The sequence below is a fragment of the Scardinius erythrophthalmus genome, assembly GCF_964197995.2.
Source record: "Scardinius erythrophthalmus genome assembly, chromosome: 7".
Classification (NCBI taxonomy): Eukaryota; Metazoa; Chordata; class Actinopteri; order Cypriniformes; family Leuciscidae; genus Scardinius; species Scardinius erythrophthalmus.
In genome coordinates, this window is record NC_138227.1 from 45,063,114 (window position 1) to 45,084,742 (window position 21,629).

At 39.4% G+C, this 21,629-nt stretch overlaps 1 protein-coding gene across 1 annotated transcript; it reads left to right on the top strand.

Annotated features, from left to right (window-relative positions):
* The first annotated feature begins 716 nt into the window (after positions 1-716).
* Positions 717-21,387, top strand: mlf1 (myeloid leukemia factor 1). The gene is given in 9 exon segments (XM_081369726.1): positions 717-778; positions 6,497-6,638; positions 16,572-16,649; positions 19,073-19,083; positions 19,085-19,118; positions 19,120-19,203; positions 19,285-19,444; positions 19,906-20,044; positions 20,306-21,387. Coding segments are annotated over 9 exon segments (768 nt in total). The 5' UTR covers positions 717-737; the 3' UTR covers positions 20,385-21,387.
* Positions 21,388-21,629: the final 242 nt, after the last annotated feature.

Genomic DNA, 21,629 nt, shown 5'->3' on the forward strand with positions numbered 1-21,629 from the left:
CGCCAGGCCTTTCCCTCTGACACTCACACTCACTCACACACACACTGCATGTTTGAGTGCTGCATTGGTATGTTATTGACAGACATGTGTGTGTGTACTGTGAGGGAACGCCAGGCCTCTCCGTCTGACAGATGTCCGAGGATCGGGTCTGGCCTCACCTGCTGGATGTTCTTACACACACACACACACACACACACACACACACACACACACACACACACACACACACACTCTTTCACACACACACACACACACACACACACACACACACACACACACACACACACACACCTGCTTTAGTGGACATGATGATAACAGCGAGACACTGCCAGTCTTCATCTGCAGGACACCTGATGCATTTCTGTACAGATATAATGCATAATGTTATAAATTTACAGATGCACTTGTAGTTTTAGTTACTTTACAGATCAAAGTTACAGCATTTCAGTTACTCCGAAGACCAATATAGCATACAACCATTCACATTTTACACTATATACAAGTGAAAGAACAATGCAATATATGTAATATACAATGATCAAACAGTATGCAGGAAAAGCAAGTATATGCATGGCAGTGAACACGGATTAAATGTGTAGATGCTTCTAGAGAATAAGAAGAGTTCAGGATTCAGCCAATCGCAGGGCTCAGAGTGGGTCACGTGCGCCCTCTCCGCCCGCAGCGCGTGGAGTCTCGATAGTAACGGCAACAGTCTTCAGTTCAGTTCACCCGACAACATGTTCAACAGACTCCAGCTGGAAGAAGACCCTTTCTTTTCGTAAGTCTTATGAACTTTTATATTCAATATCTTGCTTCCCTTATTTAGAAATGTGAAAACATAACAGTATAATCGTTTTAGAGCTAATTTTAGAATAATTTCGAAATCAGCTAATTATGTAAACAACTAACGTTAGGTTCATAATTCAAGTCATAATTCAAAATCTCATAATTCAAAATATATAGTTTTTATTTCATTAGTAGTGCTAGGTTTACTAGTAAGTGTTTTTATTAAGTGGTTTAAAATACGCTCTGTCTGCTGACTAATATAGTTTACACTGTGTGAATTTGATATTTAGTAGTTCAATATTTTTTCACCCGGTTTGTCTTTCAATCAGTCTTTTGCTGAACACAGAAGAAGATATTGTGAAGAATGTTGTTAACCAAACAGTTGACAATAGCCATTGACCTTTTTACTATAGTTTCTATAGTAGCCTAATTATGGCAAGCCGTTTTAACATTTAATCCTTAAAACCTACTAGTATCTATTTTCATGTTACTAGTACTTATTTTTTTAGATACTAGTATATTTTCCATTAAGTACTAGTGCTTATTTGTTAGATACTAGTGCTTATTCTTTAGGTACTAGTACCTTTTTAAAGATACTAGTACTTATTCATTAGCTACTAGTACTTATTCATTAGTTACTAGTATTTATTATTAGATAGCCTGCTAGTACTTATTAATTAGATACTAGTGCTTATTTCAATAGTGACTAGTAACTATTATTTTGTTACTAGTAACAAATATATATATTTTTTTGCCATTGACTTCTATGGGGATCTGTCATTCAGATATCAACTATTCAGTTCTGACTAGTGTGTATTCCAACTGTGACTAGTACATATATATTAGATACTAGAAGTTATTTATTAGGTACTAGTTCTTATTTTTTAGATACTGGTACCTATTACTAGATATTAGTATTTATTCAATAAATACTAGTACTAAGTCATTAGCTACTAGTACCTATTAAATAGATACTAGTACTTATTCATTAGCTACTAGTACCTATTAAATAGATACTAGTACTTATTCATTAGCTACTAGTACCTATTAAATAGATACTAGTACTTATTCATTAGATACTAGTACTTATTCATTAGCTACTAGTACTTATTCATTAGTTACTAGTACTTATTCATTAGCTACTAGTACCTATTAAATAGATACTAGTACTTATTCATTAGATACTAGTACTTATTCATTAGCTACTAGTACTTATTCATTAGCTACTAGTACTTATTCATTAGATACTAGTACTTATTCATTAGATACTAGTACTTATAAATTAGCTAGTAGTACTTATTCAATAGATACTAGTACCTATTTATTAGACACTAGTATCTTTTGTAATTGTTACTAGTAACTTCTTATTTTACTAGTCACAGCTGCTTTTTTACTCGTCTTATGTTATGACTAGTCAGAACGGCCACTGGAGAGGTCAATTAAAAATCTTACTAGTGAAATAAAAAATCGTACTAGTAACATTTGGAATAAATACTAGTATCTAATGAATAAGTACTAGTACCAATTTAATAGGTACCAATGAATAGCTACTAGTATCATTTAAAGGGTTAGTTCACCCAAAAATGATAATTCTGTCAGTAATTACTCACCCTCATGTTGTTCCAACCGCGTAAGACCTTCGTTCATCTTCGGAACACAAATTAAGATATTTTTGATGAAATCTGAGCCATATCTGAATCCTCCATAGGCTGCTATTGTGTCCGAAACTTGCTGGCCTAGAAAAGTCATTAAAGAGATCGTTAATATAGTCCAAGTGACTCCAGTGGCTCAATCTTAAGTTTATCAAGCGACGAGAATACTTTTTGTGCGCAAAAACAAACAAAAATAACGACTTTATTCCACTATTCATTTCCTTCTCTCTGGACCTCTAGTTGGTTCACGTAGTCTTTTTGCGCAGCGCGTCCGTGTTACACGTCACCACGTAGGCTCACAATTGGCCGACGCCAGTCATGTGTGTGATGCGTGATGACGTGCAACACAGACGCGCAGCGCAAAAACACTACGAGGCCCAGAGAGAAGGAAATGAAAAGTGGAATAAAGTCGTTATTTTTGTTTGTTTTTGCGCACAAAAAGTATTCTCGTCGCTTGATATACTTAAGATTGAGCCACTGGAGTCACTTGGACTATATTAACGATCTCTTTAATGACTTTTCTAGGCCAGCAAGTTTCGGACACCATAGCAGCCTATGGAGGATTCAGATATGGCTCAGATTTCATCAAAAATATCTTAATTTGTGTTCCGAAGATGAACGAAGGTCTTACGCGGTTGGAACAACATGAGGGTGAGTAATTACTGACAGAGTTTTCATTTTTGGGTGAACTAACCCTTTAAAAAGGTACTAGTATCTAAAGAATAAGCACTAGTACTTACTGGAATAGATACTAGTGTCTAAAAAATAAGTGCTAGCAGCATGAAAATAGAGACTAGTAGGTTTTAAAGATTAAATGTTAAAGAATAACTTGTGCATAATTAAATAACATGCAACTAACCCTAAACCAAGCCCATAGTAAGTACATGTGGTTAATTAATAATACTCAGTACTTAAATGTAGCCTAAATTTACACTGTAAAAAGGACACCTTAAAATAAAGCCTAACCTTTTACTGTGCCCTTTCATAGGCCTACATGAGTTAATTTGTAGTTTGATCTCAGATCTGTCCGAGGTCTTGGTTGTGAAGTCACTGTACAGACATGTAGAGATGGCCAGCATGCTTTATGCCATTATGCTGGAAATAGACAGTGTAATGATGTTTCTTGTCTCTCTTCTTTCCTTTCTAAAATAGCTCCTCAAGGTAGGCACTTCTGTCCTCGATGCATGCGATGCACTGTGACTGTTAACACAGATGTCTTTGAATTCTAACATTAAAGTCTAGTAGTATTATCATAAACTACATAGGCCCAACAGTTTGGGAAATTATAAGCATGGCACAGTCTGAATGGGAAAATGGAGCACTTGTTTATCCTCACTGCAAGTAAAGGGGTCATATGATGGGTCTAAAAAGAACATTATTTTGTGTATTTGGTTTCATGCAATGTGTTCACGCGGTTTTAGGTTTCAAAAAAGTAATTATTTTACACATACTTTACATTATTGTTGCTCCTCTATGCCCCGCCTTTCTGAAACGCGTCGAAACAAGTAAGGTTTTATTTCATTGGGGACATAATTACTGATTATAATGACTTAGGCTACTGTCTTTTTACGTGTCGCGCTGCGCTACGGGTGTGAGAACACTACTGTATGTAAACATAAAACCATATCTACATTTGTGATCGTAGAAACAACAAACAAGCGTTACTCTATAGGCCACTGCTCAAAACTCACGTTTGAATAGTCAGTAGCAAATTCTTAAAGTGCCCCTATTATGCTATTTTAAAGTTTCCTAATGTCGTTGTGGAGTCTCCTACAACAGGTTTACATGCATCAAAGGTAAAAAAAAAACAAACTTTAATTTCCTCATAATATACATTTGCACATCACCACATTTTCAATGACTCTCAAACGACTCGTCAGATTAATCAATCTCTCTAAATCCCTCCTTTCCGCGAGCTACTCTGCTCTGATTGGCCAGACAGCGCAGTCTGTTGTGATTGGCCTACCGTGTACAGTGCGTCGAAACAAACAAAGGCCAAACAAAGGTCGAGGTTCTCCACGACATGGCGGCGCCGGCGGCAACAATAACACAGAGAGATTAAAAGTTCGACTTCTATATATATATATATATATATATATACACCTCAATCAAATACATTTTGAAATAAAATAATAATAACCGAGGCTCAAACATCCATTTCGTAACAGACATGCGTGTTTATTTGAGCACTTCCGTCAATGAAACAACACACTAAAGCCTGTAAAGCATTGAAATAAATATCAGTAAATAATATTAACTTAAATAATATAATAAAGTTAAATATTTTCAAAAACATTTGTTTTATATTTCCACACAAAGACGTGTGATAAGCCTACCGCTCTGCGCTTTGAGAGGGATCCGAGATGTGGGACACGAGCAGGAGAGAGACCATCGACCTCTTTTCTGATATCTTCAGGTTTCTGCTTGTTGTAAAATGTCTGAAGAGTGAATCTTATCCTCCACCAGGGCAAGACATTTAAGCTATGCTTGATTTTGCGCTGCCAGAGAAAGCGAAACTAAAATCACCCGCGTGTTTGAAACGCGGTTTACTAATAAACTTGACGTGCCTTACCAAGTCTATGTGCAAGTAAAAAGGGAGGCTATCTGTCCTACAGCGTTTCTACTTTACCACAGTAAAGAATGCGAATATAATTGGCCTACTTAAACGCGAACCAAAGGAAGAAATGTTTATAATCCCCTGCGAAAATGGGTGAGCCGTGAGTGAAGATTTGGGAAAAGAAACAAGAGACATGTCCAGTGGATTAGGCTAACTAATGGAATATTGTTAAATTCGCAGATAATCGAGTGACCAGATCGCAAAACAGAATACAAAGCCGACAAAGCTTAAATTTATGGGCTCTCATTCGTCACAAAACCAAACGTTTCCATGGCTGCGATGTAACATGTAATTGCTAACCTATTATTTATTTTGTAATCAAAGCTTTGTGCTTCACTTCTGTCATTATATTCATGTAAAACAGCATTCACCACAGAAAAAATTGTTTTGCCTCAGCCACAGCGGAGGTGCGGTCGTCAGGTTTAGCGGCACAGCCCTACCCCACACACTGACGTAGATTTGTGGGGTGTGTGTTTGAATACGAAGCGTTTTAGGTAGGTGTGGCTGAGCCTTAACTTTTACAAAGAATTTCTCTTTGGGTTTGAGACTTTCTAACTCTGCAGATCTTATGCACAAACAGCCACAACACAATAAAGAAAAAGGAAAACAAGAAATCGCATCATGTGACCCCTTTAATGTGTCTTATTGTCTTTCTTGTGTAGTTTGGGTCATGGTTTCTGAGACTGAGAGCACGTCACACTTGTCACACACAGCTTGTCCATGTTGACATCAGTGGCCGTTGCATAAACCAGTTAAACTAGTCTTAAAAGTTAGTCATCTAAATTTTTTCTTCAAGACCGGTACTATCTTTTAAGTCAGTTACATAAAAGGGTTGATTGGTCTAATTTGAATTGGAAAAGTAAGACTGATGACCTCTTGCCTAAGCTAGTTCTTCAGACACAATCTTAAAGTCCCCCTGTAGTAAATAAATGTATGCCTTAAAACGCATCTTTGATCACCAAAACGACATATTTAAAAATGTTTTGCTTGAATGTAACTGTGCTTCATTTAGTATGTGCGGTTCTATGAATATGCAAATGAGCCCCGCCTCCACTCACTCACTCAGCTCAGAGATCCACTGGTTGACAATCACACGTTGACCTGATTGGTTACAAGGTAGTTTGTGACGTCAGAAACACCAGCGATTTCAAAGTGTGTTTTTGAGACTGTCTTTGGTTCACTGCAGTTTTAAGGAGGAAATACTCAGCAATGCTGTCGACTTATGAATTTACACATGCTTTGTCTTAAAGCATATTAAAAACACCACATAGACACATAAACAACATTTAAAGCTGGATTTTCACCACAGGGCGACTTTAACAGAGAAGTTTGTGCAACTGGCCCCTGTTGTCACGACCCACCAGTTGAGGTCCACTGTCAAAGAGCAATGATTGCAAGCATGGTTTATTCACCTGATCTTCTGTCTGATGTCCTTCTCCAGCGACCTGTTCCAGGTGCATCATGAGCGCATGCGGCAGATGATGAGGGGTTTCTCTGACCCCTTCGGCCAGGGCTTCATGCCCAGCATCACAGACAGGGGCGCGGGTCAACCTAACACCAGCCCAAACACTCGCACTGGCCGCGTGAGTGTTAACTTATTCTCCATTCTTCAGCCTGTGGTGTCGTCCACTATTGTTGATCCCATCAACCCCAGAATGGCTTTTAGATTTGGGTTGTAAAGTTGTGAGTTTCCCCATTCTAGATGCTCATGACTATCGTAGTCCAGATACTACAGTCCAGTTCCCGGTTGCATAAAACACCTTAAGTTTGAGACTTAAGGCCTGATTTCCGCTCAGCTAAGGGAATTGCTGAAGGGTGTTGCATATAATCCCTCAAACGGTTCTCTTAGCTAAGGGCAAACCGTCAAGTGTTTCACAACAGCGACCCAGGTTTTGCCGGTAATAAATTCGATTGCTGCCATGGACAAGTTATTTGTTAATACAGATAGCGGCAAGTTTCACAGAAAACAGCAAAACATGGATAAGGACAACAAAAAAGAAAACCATATATGAAAGAGAAGGTTTCATAAACTCAAATCGGTTATGTTTACTTAAAATTGAAAATTCTGTCATCAAACTCACCCTCATGTTGGTCTAAAAACCCATAAGGCTTTCATTCATCTTTAGACACAAATAACGATTTTTTTAATATTCGCTCATCGTAATCCATATACGTTACCATTTAAGATGGAAAAAATAAAAAATTTGTTGATCATATAAAGTGGCTGATCGCGTCTCGTTAGAAGGCTTGGATTGAACCTGCTCGCTCCGTGCAACACTTAAGGTGAAGTTTTCCAAACCTCATGTTATACTTAGGAAAATTACAGTTAAAGGAGAACTCCGGTCAATTTTAACATTGAGCTCATTTTATTGTACATTTGGAGTGCTGTCAGTACAGAGAACAATGACAAAAATCGGTGTTGCCTACACTGTGTTATCCTCTTTTTAAAATGTGCACCCTGTTGACTTCAATGGGGCAAGTACTAAACCTGCTTTTAGCCTCTTAACATCCTTGATGTGTCATTACAAGTGCACAGAAAATGTGAGTGATTCCTTCTGAGTGAACACGAGTGGATCTGACTGCAGTAGATCACGCGCATCTTTTGAGTTCACGCGCATAGGTTTAGTTACCTATGATCACGCGCGTGAACTCGGCAATCGATTACTTTGGACTTCAACCGAAAAACAGGATGTAAACAGGTATTTGCGCTGGCTTAAATAACATCATTTTTATACATATCTTTCACATCTACTGCAGTCAGATCCACTCGTGTTCACTCAGAAGGAATCACTCACATTTTCTGTGCACTTGTAATGACACATCAAGGATGTTAAGAGGCTAAAAGCAGGTTTAGTACTTGCCCTATTGAAGTCAACAGGGTGCAAATTTTAAAAATAGAATAACTCGGTGTAGGCAACACCGATTTTTGTCGTTGTTCTCTGTATTGACAGCACTCCAAATGTACAAAAAAATGAGCTCAATGTTAAAATTGACCGGAGTTCTCCTTTAAGGGGCTTTATGCAACACATAATTTTTTAAGAGATTTCTTAAGGGAAAAATAGATAGGCCTACTTAAGGGAAATTCTTAGGCTGTATGACGTTTCTCCTAAAGAAACCCTTAAGGGTTATTTTTTGCAACAATGGAAACTTAAGGGCGTTATTAAGGGAAAATAACATTTAAGGTGCTTCATGCAACCAGGCAATCTTCTTCACTGTCCCAGTTTCACAGTAAGCAAGGAGTTCATAAATGTCATCATGGTCAATTGGCGGTTAACAATCCTGTAACTTGAGTCTTCTGGTGTCCCGCAGTGATGTTTGTAGGTCATGTCAGAGCTAAAGCTCTTTTATTTGACGCAGGAAGGCTTTGTGCCACTGACACAGTTCTGACACTCAGACTCTTTGGGTTGTCAGTCAGACACGCTTCCACTGCGAATGCGCATTAGCTTGATGATCCAGCCTGAAAAATATCGTTTTCTGTCATGATTCGAGAGTTTAGAAACAAAATTGATGAGACAGTTGTCAGAATTCATTGGTGATTTCAAATTTGAAATTCAATCATAATCTTGAAAGAGATAGGAGCTGCACTAGCATGCCCGAGAGGCGTTTCAAAGATGGCTGCCGAGTGAAATGACTTGTCTTAAAGGGACTTTGGCGTCTGTCGGGCTAGTTTTCGCAGTGTGTTCCACACATCGGCTCTAGTCAGGCTCATGTTGGCGGCAGTTCACCCGATTCAGCATGTTGAATGTAGTCTAGACGGCAAAGACTAAGACTATTCTCCTCTCTTTAAATACAAAAGATGTTAGCCTTAATGAACAGAGTTTCTTAAAACGTTGTACTTACTCAAACATTAGTTCTTAATTTTCCCTTGCATTGCAAACAAGCCGAGATCACACTCTAAATGGAGGTGGGATGAAGTTATGAGGTTTGACTAGGGCTGGGTAAAAAAATATCGATTTCTCGATTTTAATCGATTCTCATTTTTACGAACCGATATCGATTCTTAAATCCCAAGAATCGATTAGTCATCCTGTTTTCAGCTGATGAATGAATGGAACATTGTAGCGCGCATCCCATCCAATAAATCACAATAATCTCAGATCTAAAAGTCTCAAATTTCAAATTACGTCGATTTTCTTACGAAATTCAAAAACACAAATACCGTTTTGGCGCTGTGGCGTGAGATCGCTCAAGAGAAGATAATCCAAGATCGCTAATAACACCAGTTACAGCGCGGAATTAACATGAATGAGCATCTGAAAGTGTGTTAAAAGGTAGAGTACAACTTATCGAAGTCCGTATCATGTGACATGGAGTCGCCCAATCAGTGTTTCAGCCGTGGAAAGACCTCAGTAAAACAGCTTGTAAACACTGTCATGTAACGTCACATTTACCTCAGAAAAACCATATCCAGTGACCATAAACTCGTCAGTCAGCGAGAAATATTAACTCTAGAGAGGAACATTTTGCTGAATATATGCACCATATTACATATTCATTATCATTTTTATGTTTTTCAATATTTAATGCATGTTTGAATAAATCTGGCAGGTTTTTATGACAGCCACCATTTAAATGTTTATATTTCATATAACTGTATTATTATAAAAATAAATAAAAGTGTAATTTAAGTGTTTGTATACAAATCAGTTCATTTTTACTTTCGATATAATAGTGGGCTAATGAAGGCTATAGGCGACAGCTGACTCCCATAGTTTACAGCATTAGCTAAGAGATTTGAAATTTGCCATGTATTGTCCCTGATATCCAAAATAATCAACATTGAATCGGAATCGAATCGAATTGTGAAATTTGTGTCAATACCCAGCCCTGTGACTGACAGTTTGAGGAGCCGATGGTTTAGTCACAACCTCTTTTAAATGCTTTTTATTGGTTAAATATTTGTAAAACCCACATACAGACGTAAAGGATGACCAATAGCATTAATTTGATAAAACAATGACAAAATATGGAGAGATTCAATGTTTCGACCTAACAGCGATATTATATTTTTATTTATAGCATTTATTTTTAATTCTTTTTTTTAAATGTAATATCATGGCACAACTGACAAGCGACAGTAGTGTGTCTCGGCGCAGTGGTTGGGAAACACTGATATTTACAGACACGCAGGAACAGAAAGGCTTCAACACAGTCAGCTTTCGTCACCGATAGCTCTTTTATGTCAGTTTGGTGTGTCACGGCCTTGACTTGCTCAAGTCTAGATGTGGCTCGGGTCCCTGTGGGATATTTTCAGCTGTTTTCTGGTCCAGCAGGTGAAAACGGTGTGTCTGATTCACTTACTAAAGTAGCAGCACACTCTCCTCAAACACACACATGATCTGAGGAATGTTCGTAGTAAAAACTAACAACAACAGTGATGCAGGATGAGTTACACACCACACTTTCTCCAGTTGTGGTTAGGGGATTGTTCAGATCACTAACTATGAGCAATAGCACTAGTATGCATTATTACTAGCCAAAAAAAAAATCCTTCTTGATAAAGAATTGTATTCTAGCACTAACCTTTAACTAAACGCTGCTTAAAGTTGTTGTCTTGCTGTATGCTAACAGTCTGGCCGCGGTGGACAGCATGTCACAGACCAGCTGGCCACTTTGGCAGCTCAGAACGCTAAACTTAGTCCCCGTGTCCATCTGTAATTCCCCACCTCTCTCTGCTCAGTATATTTATCCCGGGTAATTACTTTCATCTGATGCCAGCCTCTTCACGGCCCTGTGTAAACGCCAGCGAGAGGCGGTAAAGATAGCATGCTCACCCATGGGTCAGGGCTTTAGATGAGGTTTGGGTTGTTTTGGGGTCAGGGATGGATGGGACATGCTAGCACCTGCGGAGCCAGACGTTTGACTAGCAGCATGAAATCTGGTCCACTTTCAGTTTATTTTGGCCAAGAACTGTCATTTTGAGAAACACATAGCATCTGACTGGCTAACATAGAGTACCTTCCTACAGCAGGATTCCTCCTCCAGTTAAAAATGATTGTTAATGATAAAATATAAACTTTTGAGACTTGCCATGGTTCTGAGAAAAAAAAAAGCAATAGACAGAACAGTTTGAGCCAATCGGATGAGCTGTAAATGTCATGTGACTAATGACTTCTCAATTTTCTCAGATTTTTTGCCAAAATGGAGTGGAAGTGAAAATCACTATATATTTCCTCCAGTTTAAAAATGATTGTTAACGATAATATATAAACTTTTGAGACTTGCCATGGTTCTGAGGTGGTAAAAGAAAAGCAATAGACCAGGGTTCCTCAAACTCAGTCCTGGAGGGCCACTGTCCTGCACAGTTTAGCTCCAACCCTGATCAAACACACCTGAGCAAGCTAATCAATGTCTTCAGGATCAGTAGAAACTCACAGCTAGGTGTGTTTGATAGTATCTGTTAGAAGAGACCCATAAGTATTGATTATTTCTTAGAAAACTTAGCCGAATATACAGCTCTGCTTGTGGGATATCAGTCAACTAAACACAAAGCATTGGGCCTCATTTATCAATCTAACGTAGAAATCACCTTACGACAGGGTTCACGTGTGATTCATGAAACATTCATTTGCTGCCAACCAATCCCATTGTACGAATGATCGCACGTTAATAAATGGCTGAAAACAATCGTCATTTGAATATCAGCCCCTTACAAATTCACGGTTTAGATCCTCGCCCCTAGAGTTTACGACACGAGAGAAAACGAAAGAGAAATCTTTCAGTATCTCATGAACAAGAAACTGAACTTACTCCAAAATACACTGCTAATCTTGTAATTGCAAACAATTGTATTAACTTATATGTAGATTAAATACTGTTACATAAAACAAAACATTTACACACATTATACACTACAAACTAGACTATTATCCGCTCACTCAACAAATTTAATAGTATTCAGAACAGAACAAGAATGAAAAATAAGCTATAAATTATATTATATATAGTAAATTTCAAATATATTTTCCAAGTAAACTTTATGTAGTAAGTATATTAATATCAGCACTAGAAGTATTCTTGTACATGTACCATTTTGTGGGTATATTGACCACTTTTTTGTTTATAAAAGTATACTTGTAAGTGTAACAGTCGTAAACTTTAAGGACACAAGTAGTTTACGTCTAATTTTTTCTTTATCATTGCAACTATACTATAAGTGAAATTATTGGTATAGGCTACTTTTAGTTTACTAGTTATATACTTCTAGCCCATTTTATGTTTATGAAAGTACACTTTGATGCATGCTCTTTGTAAACTACTAGTTTAATAGTTTAATATTTTTATTTAAAGTCTCCATGCAATCTAAATGGACATTTCTTATTTTTTATAGAACACTGCAGTATTTATTATAAATGATTTATGGGTGCACATCATTATTGTGTTAATAATCTTGACTCAGAATAAGCTCTTTCATCATCTCTTCTCTGATGACGAGGGCGGAGCTATAACCTGTCACTCACATGAGATCCACCAATAGCAAACCACAACCATCCAATCAATTCCCCACAGACACAATCAAGCCCCGCCCACATTTGTTTTTGTTCAGAACTATAATTCTGGAACAAGACTGTTATATTCATTTTGCAGTTTAGTTTATATATTCAGTGTTTTATGTGTATATATATTCGTTTTGCATTTTAGTCGCTGAAAAATAAATGTTCCACATGACACCCAATTTGATGAATGCGTTCATTGAAAATATTCATAAGTCAGTAACATTGATGGACAACATTTAGTAAATTCATTAACAGCGTCCCTTAATTTTCCAAACTTTAGGATTGTGGAAATTCATTCACTTTTCATTAAAAATACATACAACTTGTACAATACCAATTAACTTCAAAAACTAGTTCGCTGATATCAGCCTAGAGTGGTTTGCTAAAAGTGAACAGTGGCGGGGATTATGACTTTTCCTTTTTGGTTGCTTACTTCACATGGTGATCATCATTTGATCATGTAAAATACTAATACACATTTGGCAACATTTTGAACCAGCGTATGAGTCACATGTGCAGTTTAGTAACAGATGTGTCCATTAAGTAACCTGAGAAACAGTGTTAAGGTCACGTCCAAAGCGTTGCTGATATTTTGATTATTCCCAGAACTGCGTCCTCTTCCTAGAGCTCTCTTGTGTGGGTCATTTGCTAAATCGAAAGTGTTTTTCCCAGTGCATCTGTTGAATAATCCTTCTTCCCAGATGAGACACAAGACCTGCAATATGAGACCCTCTGCTGTGATAGCATGTAGTATAAATGGGTCATGACCTCAGGGTTGTGTCTTCTAAACACAGCTGACCTGAAATAGCGTACATGACCTGTCCTGCAGCAGATTTTGAAGCACTTAAAAATACACTCCAACGGCGAGCAGATAGTGGTGTCGTCCTCTCCAGAGACATTAATAGCTTGAGGAGTGTTGATGGTTTTGAATCGACTCGACCGTAAGAAGGAACTTAGGCAATGCTGGCCTAAACTGTTCAGAGAAACACGAGCTGCTTCTCCATTATTAGATGCGATAACCAGAGGTGACAGCTTCCAATTTTGGGACTTATTCAGAGCTCTCAGCACCATGAGTTACAGAAACATTAAAACATGTTTTCACACACATTCCATATAGATGCCATAAACGGGTGACTCTCATGAAAACTTAGTCACACATAGTAAAAACATAGTAAAAATTAAAAGTTACAACATTAATTTAGTTACAACCTTTATGAAGTTACAACCCTTATGAAAAAGAAATACACTTTAGCATACTTTTTAAAAGATGAAAAGTATTTATTTGATGTAAATCAAATAAATTATTGATTTACATCAATAAATTGACCATTGTGGTAATTAACACATTAATTTAAGTTAATACTAGGAATAGGGAATTAATCCATGATGACAATTAATTAATTAATCAATTAATAAGATAAGACTCTTCATTAGTTTCTGCTGCGGTAATCATTAATAAATTGTTTAATTTTTCATGAATCATATTGTAACCTTTATCCACTGAAGGCAAATTGAAGTTGAGAACCCATGTGCATTTTTATTGAAAACCATGAATTAGAAAAAAAAAAAAAAAAACAAGAGCAAACTTAAACTTGAACATGAGAGCTTGACATAAATGATGTTTTATCAACAATGTTCGGGAGGAACATGTTCAAATGATCTATCTAATCATGTCATTAGTCAGCAATCAGTAATCAGCATGTCTACCCAATCAGCATGAGTGGAGGCCTATATATATATATCCTTGACAGTTTTCAGCATCCCTCTACCACCCCGTCTCCCTACACTCACCTGGTTACTTTCCTAAACAAAAATATGGGGGAAGTACTCTGGGTTCGGAGCCCTCTCCTCGGACAATACGCCAAATACGCATAAAACTTTATCTGATTATTTGTAAGTGTGAACTCGTGAAACAGACTAGAAATCACTAACAGTAGGTTACATCGACAAAGCCAGACAAGAGACGTGATGAGGTTCTGGTGTGGCGGCCATAACGTGACGAGACTCTGGCTTGTGGCCTGATGTGACGAGACTGACGTGGCGGCCATTACGTGAAGAGAGTTTGGCGTGGCAGACATGACATAAAGAAAGTCTGGCGTGTGGCCATGATGTGACGAGACTTTGTGTCAGAGATGAACGAGACAATCGCAATCGCAGTAAGGTGAATTTATTAGACAGACACTAGTGTGAACAGCAGACAAAGCCAGTTAGACACTGGTACAGATAGTCGTGGGTTTCCAGGCAACAACAAGAGCCGCAAGCAGGCAGTCCATAAACAAGATCCGAATTCGTCAGAGTAGCAGTCATCCAGACTGGTACAGGACTGAGGCACAACTGTGAGCTGGAACACACTGCACAATAAACACCAAACTTCTGACAACACAAAACAAAAAAGGCACAGGTTAAGTAGAGTTTTGCTAATGAGGACCAGGTGATACAGCTGATTCAATCAGCACGAGAGAGAGAGAGAGAGAGAGAGAGAGAGAGAGTTAACAGCAAAAATTAGTCAGTTAACCTGAAAACTGTGACACTCACTCACCATGACGTAACGAGACTCAGGTGCTGCGACCATGAAGTGACAAGACTCTGGTGTGGTGGCCATGATGTGACAAGGCTCAGGTGCTGCGGCCATGATGTGACATGGCGGCCATGAAGTGACAAGGCTCTGGTGTCGTGACCAAGAAGTGACAAGAAATGAAAAGACTCTGGTGCTGCGGTCATTACGTGACAAGACTCTGGCGTGGCGGCCATGACGTGAAGAGACTCTGGCGTGGCGGCCATGACGTGAAGAGACTCTGGCGTGGCGGCCATGACGTGAAGAGACTCTTGACGTTGCGGCCATGACGTGAAGAGACTCTGGCGTGGCGGCCATGACGTGACGAGACTCTGGCGTGGCGGCCATGACGTGAAGAGACTCTGGCGTGGCGGCCATGACGTGAAGAGACTCTGGCGTGGCGGCCATGACGTGAAGAGACTCTGGCGTGGCGGCCATGACGTGAAGAGACTCTGACGTTGCGGCCATGACGTGAAGAGACTCTGGCATGGCGGCCATGACGTGACGAGACTCTGGCGTGGCGGCCATGACGTGACGCAACTCTGGCGTGGCGGCCATGACGTGAAGAGACTCTGGCGTGGCGGCCATGACGTGTAGAGACTCTGGCGTGGCGGCCATGACGTGACGAGACTCTGGCGTGGCGGCCATGACGTGACGAGACTCTGGCGTGGCGGCCATGAGGTGAAGAGACTCTGGCGTGGCGGCCATGAGGTGAAGAGACTCTGGCGTGGCGGCCATGACGTGAAGAGACTCTGGCGTGGCGGCCATGACGTGACGAGACTCTGGCGTGGCGGCCATGAGGTGAAGAGACTCTGGCGTGGCGGCCATGAGGTGAAGAGACTCTGGCGTGGCGGCCATGACGTGAAGAGACTCTGGCGTGGCGGCCATGACGTGACGAGACTCTGGCGTGGCGGCCATGAGGTGAAGAGACTCTGGCGTGGCGGCCATGAGGTGAAGAGACTCTGGCGTGGCGGCCATGACGTGACGAGACTCTGGCGTGGCGGCCATGACGTGAAGAGACTCTGGCGTGGCGGCCATGACGTGACGAGACTCTGGCGTGGCGGCCATGAGGTGAAGAGACTCTGGCGTGGCGGCCATGACGTGACGAGACTCTGGCGTGGCGGCCATGACGTGACGAGACTCTGGCGTGGCGGCCATGACGTGACGAGACTCTGGCGTGTGTACATCATGACACACCATTGCTGTGACATCACTCATCAAAATGTAATACCTGCTTCACCCCGTTATCAAAGGTTAAAGCAATAAAAACAAATAAGGATAGATTTAAAAAAGAAGCATATTTTTCCCCACCATCCAATTTGTTTCTTGTTTCACTTGGAAATATATCACATGACAGAAGTGAAGTGGAAATATATCATATGACAGAAGAAGAAGTGCATTTCCTTTTGAAGTAGTTGAATCTGTTCTTTACTGTGTCACTAAATGTGTGTGATAAATGTCAACAGGAGCTGGATTTCTTTGGCAATCCTTTCTCTATGATAGACAGCATGAGGAACAGGATGGAGTCGATGCACAGAAACTTTGTAAGTCTGACCTCTCTGTTGTCATATTGTACCAGCATCTCTTCAATACTCTATGAACCACATTGTCAGCGAGTTTATCTGCACCTTCTGCCACCGATTCAACTTAATAAACTGAACACATGCAAGGTTGTGGAAAATGCTCTTTTAAAATGGGTTTTTATAATGATCTGATTTTCATAGCAACAGTAGCAATGGGAATTGTAGGCAATTCAGTTATTCTGATTCATTTAAAATTCCATTACATTTAGAATAATTAGTCCTGACTATTAGGGTTGATCCTCAAGCTGAATACATTATTCGGAAAGGCACGGATAATGGCTTCGAAAACGAATTAGTTTGACCTTCCTAAGGCTGACGAACTTAGAGTGGTTCGCCATCCATCATAAACAAACTCCAACCGGCTCCGGGCGGTTAATAAAGCCCGTCTGAAACAAAATGATGAGTTTGTGTAAGAAAAATATTCATATTTAACACGTTACAAAGTAAAATTCTAGCTTCCGGCCAAACGTGACAAGATTCTGGTGTGGCGGCCAGGTTTTTGCATCACAACTTAAAACTGCAGTCCGTAACTTTATTGAGTTAAAAATTTAGTACATAACCAGCCAGTGTTTATAACTCTCTGCTAACCCTAACCCTTAGCTCGATTCAAAACGGTAAGCTTGTAATAATGTTTTTAATTCTAGTGGGTACTGGTGGATTTCCGTGGGAAATTCGAGCATGTCTTTGCGTCATTACGTCACATCTGTCCACATAAAGAAGAGCCTCGGCTAGTAGGCTATGAGTGTGAGGATGCTGGAGGTGGAGATTTATAGCCTTTTCTCAGAGCACTTGATATAATTAAACTTATCAATTTGATGGCGGATACAGAAATATTCAAACGACAATCACCAACTGGAGATTCACCCGTTGTAAAACGCAAAAGACTTCGGAGTGGCTACAGAAAAAAAAGAGACTCCAACCGGGCCCATGTGAAAACAAGGATAAATATCGGAAGGGCATTAAATGTAGTCACGCAATGCTGATGTTGTTAACATTAACAATTTGAAAACAAAGTATAATTTGCATGGTTTGACTTGATATGATGAGCGATCGTTAGATTTAATCAGCTCGATTTACTGCAATGCTTTTTTCCCTGAACAAAAGTGGATTTACTTGTTCAGACGACATTTTCCGGTGAAAATTCTTATGTTGTTCATATTTTCAAAAAGTAGAATCTGTGATTGCAAATGACAGTATCCACACCACCAGCACGGCAACTGACAGCCGCACATAATCCTCAAAACATTGGATTCATCCGCGCTGTGCCGTGCCGAGGCACAACGCACGTAAAGTTGATAATTCCGCGAATAACTGCAATTGCAGATTTCGAACAGAGATGGCGACAAAGAGGAAAAACTACGGACTGCAGCTTTAAGTATGCATGTCTTATTATTTGACGTTGTGTTTTCTATTAAGTTCCAATTCTAAGTTTTATGTTGTTTCTATGATGTAGACGAAGGGTAAAGCTTTGTCTCCGCTACCCTGCTAACTAACATTACAGAATTGATGTAGTGTTTACTCTAGCTTTTGTAAGCTCTTGCTTTCGTAAGACTGTTCACTGTCCCTTAGGAAAAAAAAATTGTGATCGATTACTCTTTGTATTACCATAGTTTCCCGACAAATATCATGATTAAATGGTGGATAACATTGTATCTAAAATGTATAAGAAAATGACAACAAAAAACATCCCACTCTGGAACGTCCTGTTAAATCCGTGCTTGCAAAGTCTATGCATGAAATCCGTTCAGCACAATCCTTTTGTTAGTTAACATTGTCAGGGTCTGAATCGGCTCGAAATGGTTTGAAATTGAAGCCATCCCTAATATTTACATCTGAGCAGATGAAACAGATTTGTGAACACACGCTAAGCGCTGCTAATTACAACACACTAGACCAATCACAGCACTTCATATTTCGGAAGGAGGAGCTTCATCGAAACAGGAACTAGACGGCACATTCGAGGCAGACTGGGGGGAGAGGTTCTGTAATAATGCAAAATGTGTGAAAAATAATGTGTTTATTGAACAATCAAGCATGAAAGGATATTCTAGTACACCCCAAAAACAAAATCAAGACTTCATAAAATGGCATAATATAGGATTCCTTTAAACTCCATCACCACTATTTCAACCAAACTGGACTCTAATGCTGCAATCACTGCACTTTAACACATTAATCAACTCTGCCATCACCTACTTATCCCTGCACATCTGCAGCTTTGTTATGTGTATAATTTTGTATTGTCTGAACCTTATTGTATATTTATTATGTATATTGTGTATATATTATAAAGTATGTCTAATTGTATTCTGTACGCTCTCAAGACTAGTCCTGCAATTATTGGTAGATCGTTTCTCAGATGTTTTTGTAACTGTTTCTTTCAGGAAAACATGGCGTCCAGACTCCAACAGCCACTCGTTTTCCTCCTCCCTCCGTCATGACATACTCTAAAATGGGAAATGAGGCCCCAAAAGTGTTCCAGGCCTCATCTCAGACACGCTGTGCTCCTGGAGGAGTGAGTACTGCTCTCAATCACTCTCAAACATCTAAACACACCTGTTGAGCAACATTACGAAGTCATTTATGGTGTTTTCAGTTAAAGGAGACCAGGAAGAGTCTGAAGGACTCGGAGAGTGGACAAGTAAAGATGTCCATTGGCCATCACATTCAGGACAGAGGCCACGTCATCGAGAGGAAAGAGAACAGGAAAACCGGAGAGAAAGAACTCAACCAGGACTTCCAGAACATGGATGAAAGTGAGGACTGATTTAAAGAGACAAATAAGTGATTAAGTTTCTCTGGTGAAGTAAACGTGTAAAGAAGGATAAGCAAGCAGTGAAAAACACATTCAATGCATGTTCTTTTACTACTCTTAAGCAAATGCTCAGAAAAAAATTAGTTAAAATAAAATGTCAAGAAAAATATTCACTTTACTTATACTTGGCATAAATGATTTGAATAAATCCTTACACCTAAAATGTATTATGCCAAAATGGCATTTCTAAGAAAACAGATTTTCATCAGACAACTGACAAACAAGTCCAAATGGATATTTGTTTTCCCAAAGTGCTCCAGAAACGAGCTCCAAGCACACTGCCTTTTGGCCTGATTTTGTCCGACGTCACACCAGTTGATAGATTTTGCTGTGAAGTATATCAGGGCCATTCGCTCCTGCAGACGCTGTTTCTGACGTGGGCCTTGTGCTTGGTCTCTTCAGCGGAGGCCCAGTCCTTTGATGACGAGTGGCAGCGTGAGGTGTCCAGATTCCACGTTTCTGCGCCCATGTCCCGCCTGGAAGCGCCGAAGCATCGAGCCGTACACCGAGCAGCCATCACAGGACCACAGGAGACACGCAGGTCAAAAAAAGTGTATGTTATAATGTTGGTCATGTAAGATTAATAAAGGGCGGGTGACTCGTATCACTGCACTGAACTGAACGTTTGCCAGTAGTTAATGTTCCTTAAATAGCTGAACTAACCAGCTGATGCATGCACAGCCATATTACATGACACCATACTGTTAAAGGTCACATCTGAAAGAGAATCTAGAGTTGCACTGGAATGTGATTTGTCCTGTTTAATATAAAAAAATGTTTCTTTATTCTTTTGTGTTCACAGAAATGCCAAAGCAGCTGCAAAAAATCAAACCCATTACAATGAGCTCAACGTTAACGGCTCCAGCGTGAAGAAGCACTAAAGCTCATTCAGAATAAAACAACTCGCTGATGCTTCTTACTGCAGTTTCCTCATGTCTGCCATTGACACTCTGACGCCTGTTTCACACTACAAACTTGTGCTGCGCTCTATACAGGGAAGTTATTTCTAGGTAACTCCAGTAGAGTGTTTTTTTTATTTTTTTTATAATGACCATATGTTTTAAAATGGTTATCAGTAGTGGGTCATTTAAACAAACACCAGGTCTAATGCTTATAATAGTACATACTCCGCTGGTTAAGTTGTGACTTGTTGAATACTGAATCCTAGTCCCTTTGCAACTCCTCCAGGCAACCAGACCAACTCATATCCACTTGAATGGGAAAATCCTGAAATCTCAAAAACTGCTAGCCAAATTCACATTTGAAGAACATTTCAGATCAGCAACAACATTGTCCCCTGTGAACTGTCCCCTCTGGGCTCACGGCCTCCTGGACAGCAGAGTTTTAATGGGGTCATCGGATGCCCATTTTCCACAAGTTGGGATGATTCTTTAGGGTCTTCATGTAAAGTTTCTAACATACTTTGGTTAAAATTCCTCAATGGTTGTATAAAACAACACCCTTTTACCTCCTAAAAAACAGCCCTGTTCACAGTGGCCCGTTTCAGTGCATGTCTCTTTAAATGATAATGAGCAACTGCTCGTTAATTTTGCATCTGATGACCCCTTTAATAGCCAGGTTGCAGAACCAGAGTTGGGAGCCGGTGCTGTAATGCACTTATTGATGTTGTCCATGTGTTTATTCTGCAGTAATCACCATAAACCCTCTAAAAAACTTCCTCTGTAAACATTTGTAAAAAACTAAATTGCATTAAAGTAGACTTTTTATATAAATGTTTTCTTCCTTGACTTGAAGCCACACTTCACTTTTTCTCCTTTGAAGAGGGACATTTCTTGAGAACAAACAATGAGTACAAAAGACAATACTATCACAATAAATGAATATAATAAGGCAATTCATTATTAAAGTTTTTGTTGATCTTTATCCTGCTAGTTTCATTTGTCTCCTGATTTGATTCAGCAAGATGAATGATTTGAATACATCTGGGGCCATAAATCTTCTCAGAAATACTCTTAAGAATAGGCTTAGCTTTGACTTGACTTGTCAAAAATGTATTAGTTAAAAGTAAGACTTGTTTATGAGTAGGATCTATTTATAAAGATGCTAAACAGCAAAGTCTAAGGCTGACTGAGGCGACAGTTAAGGGTGCTGTATGTAACTTTTTC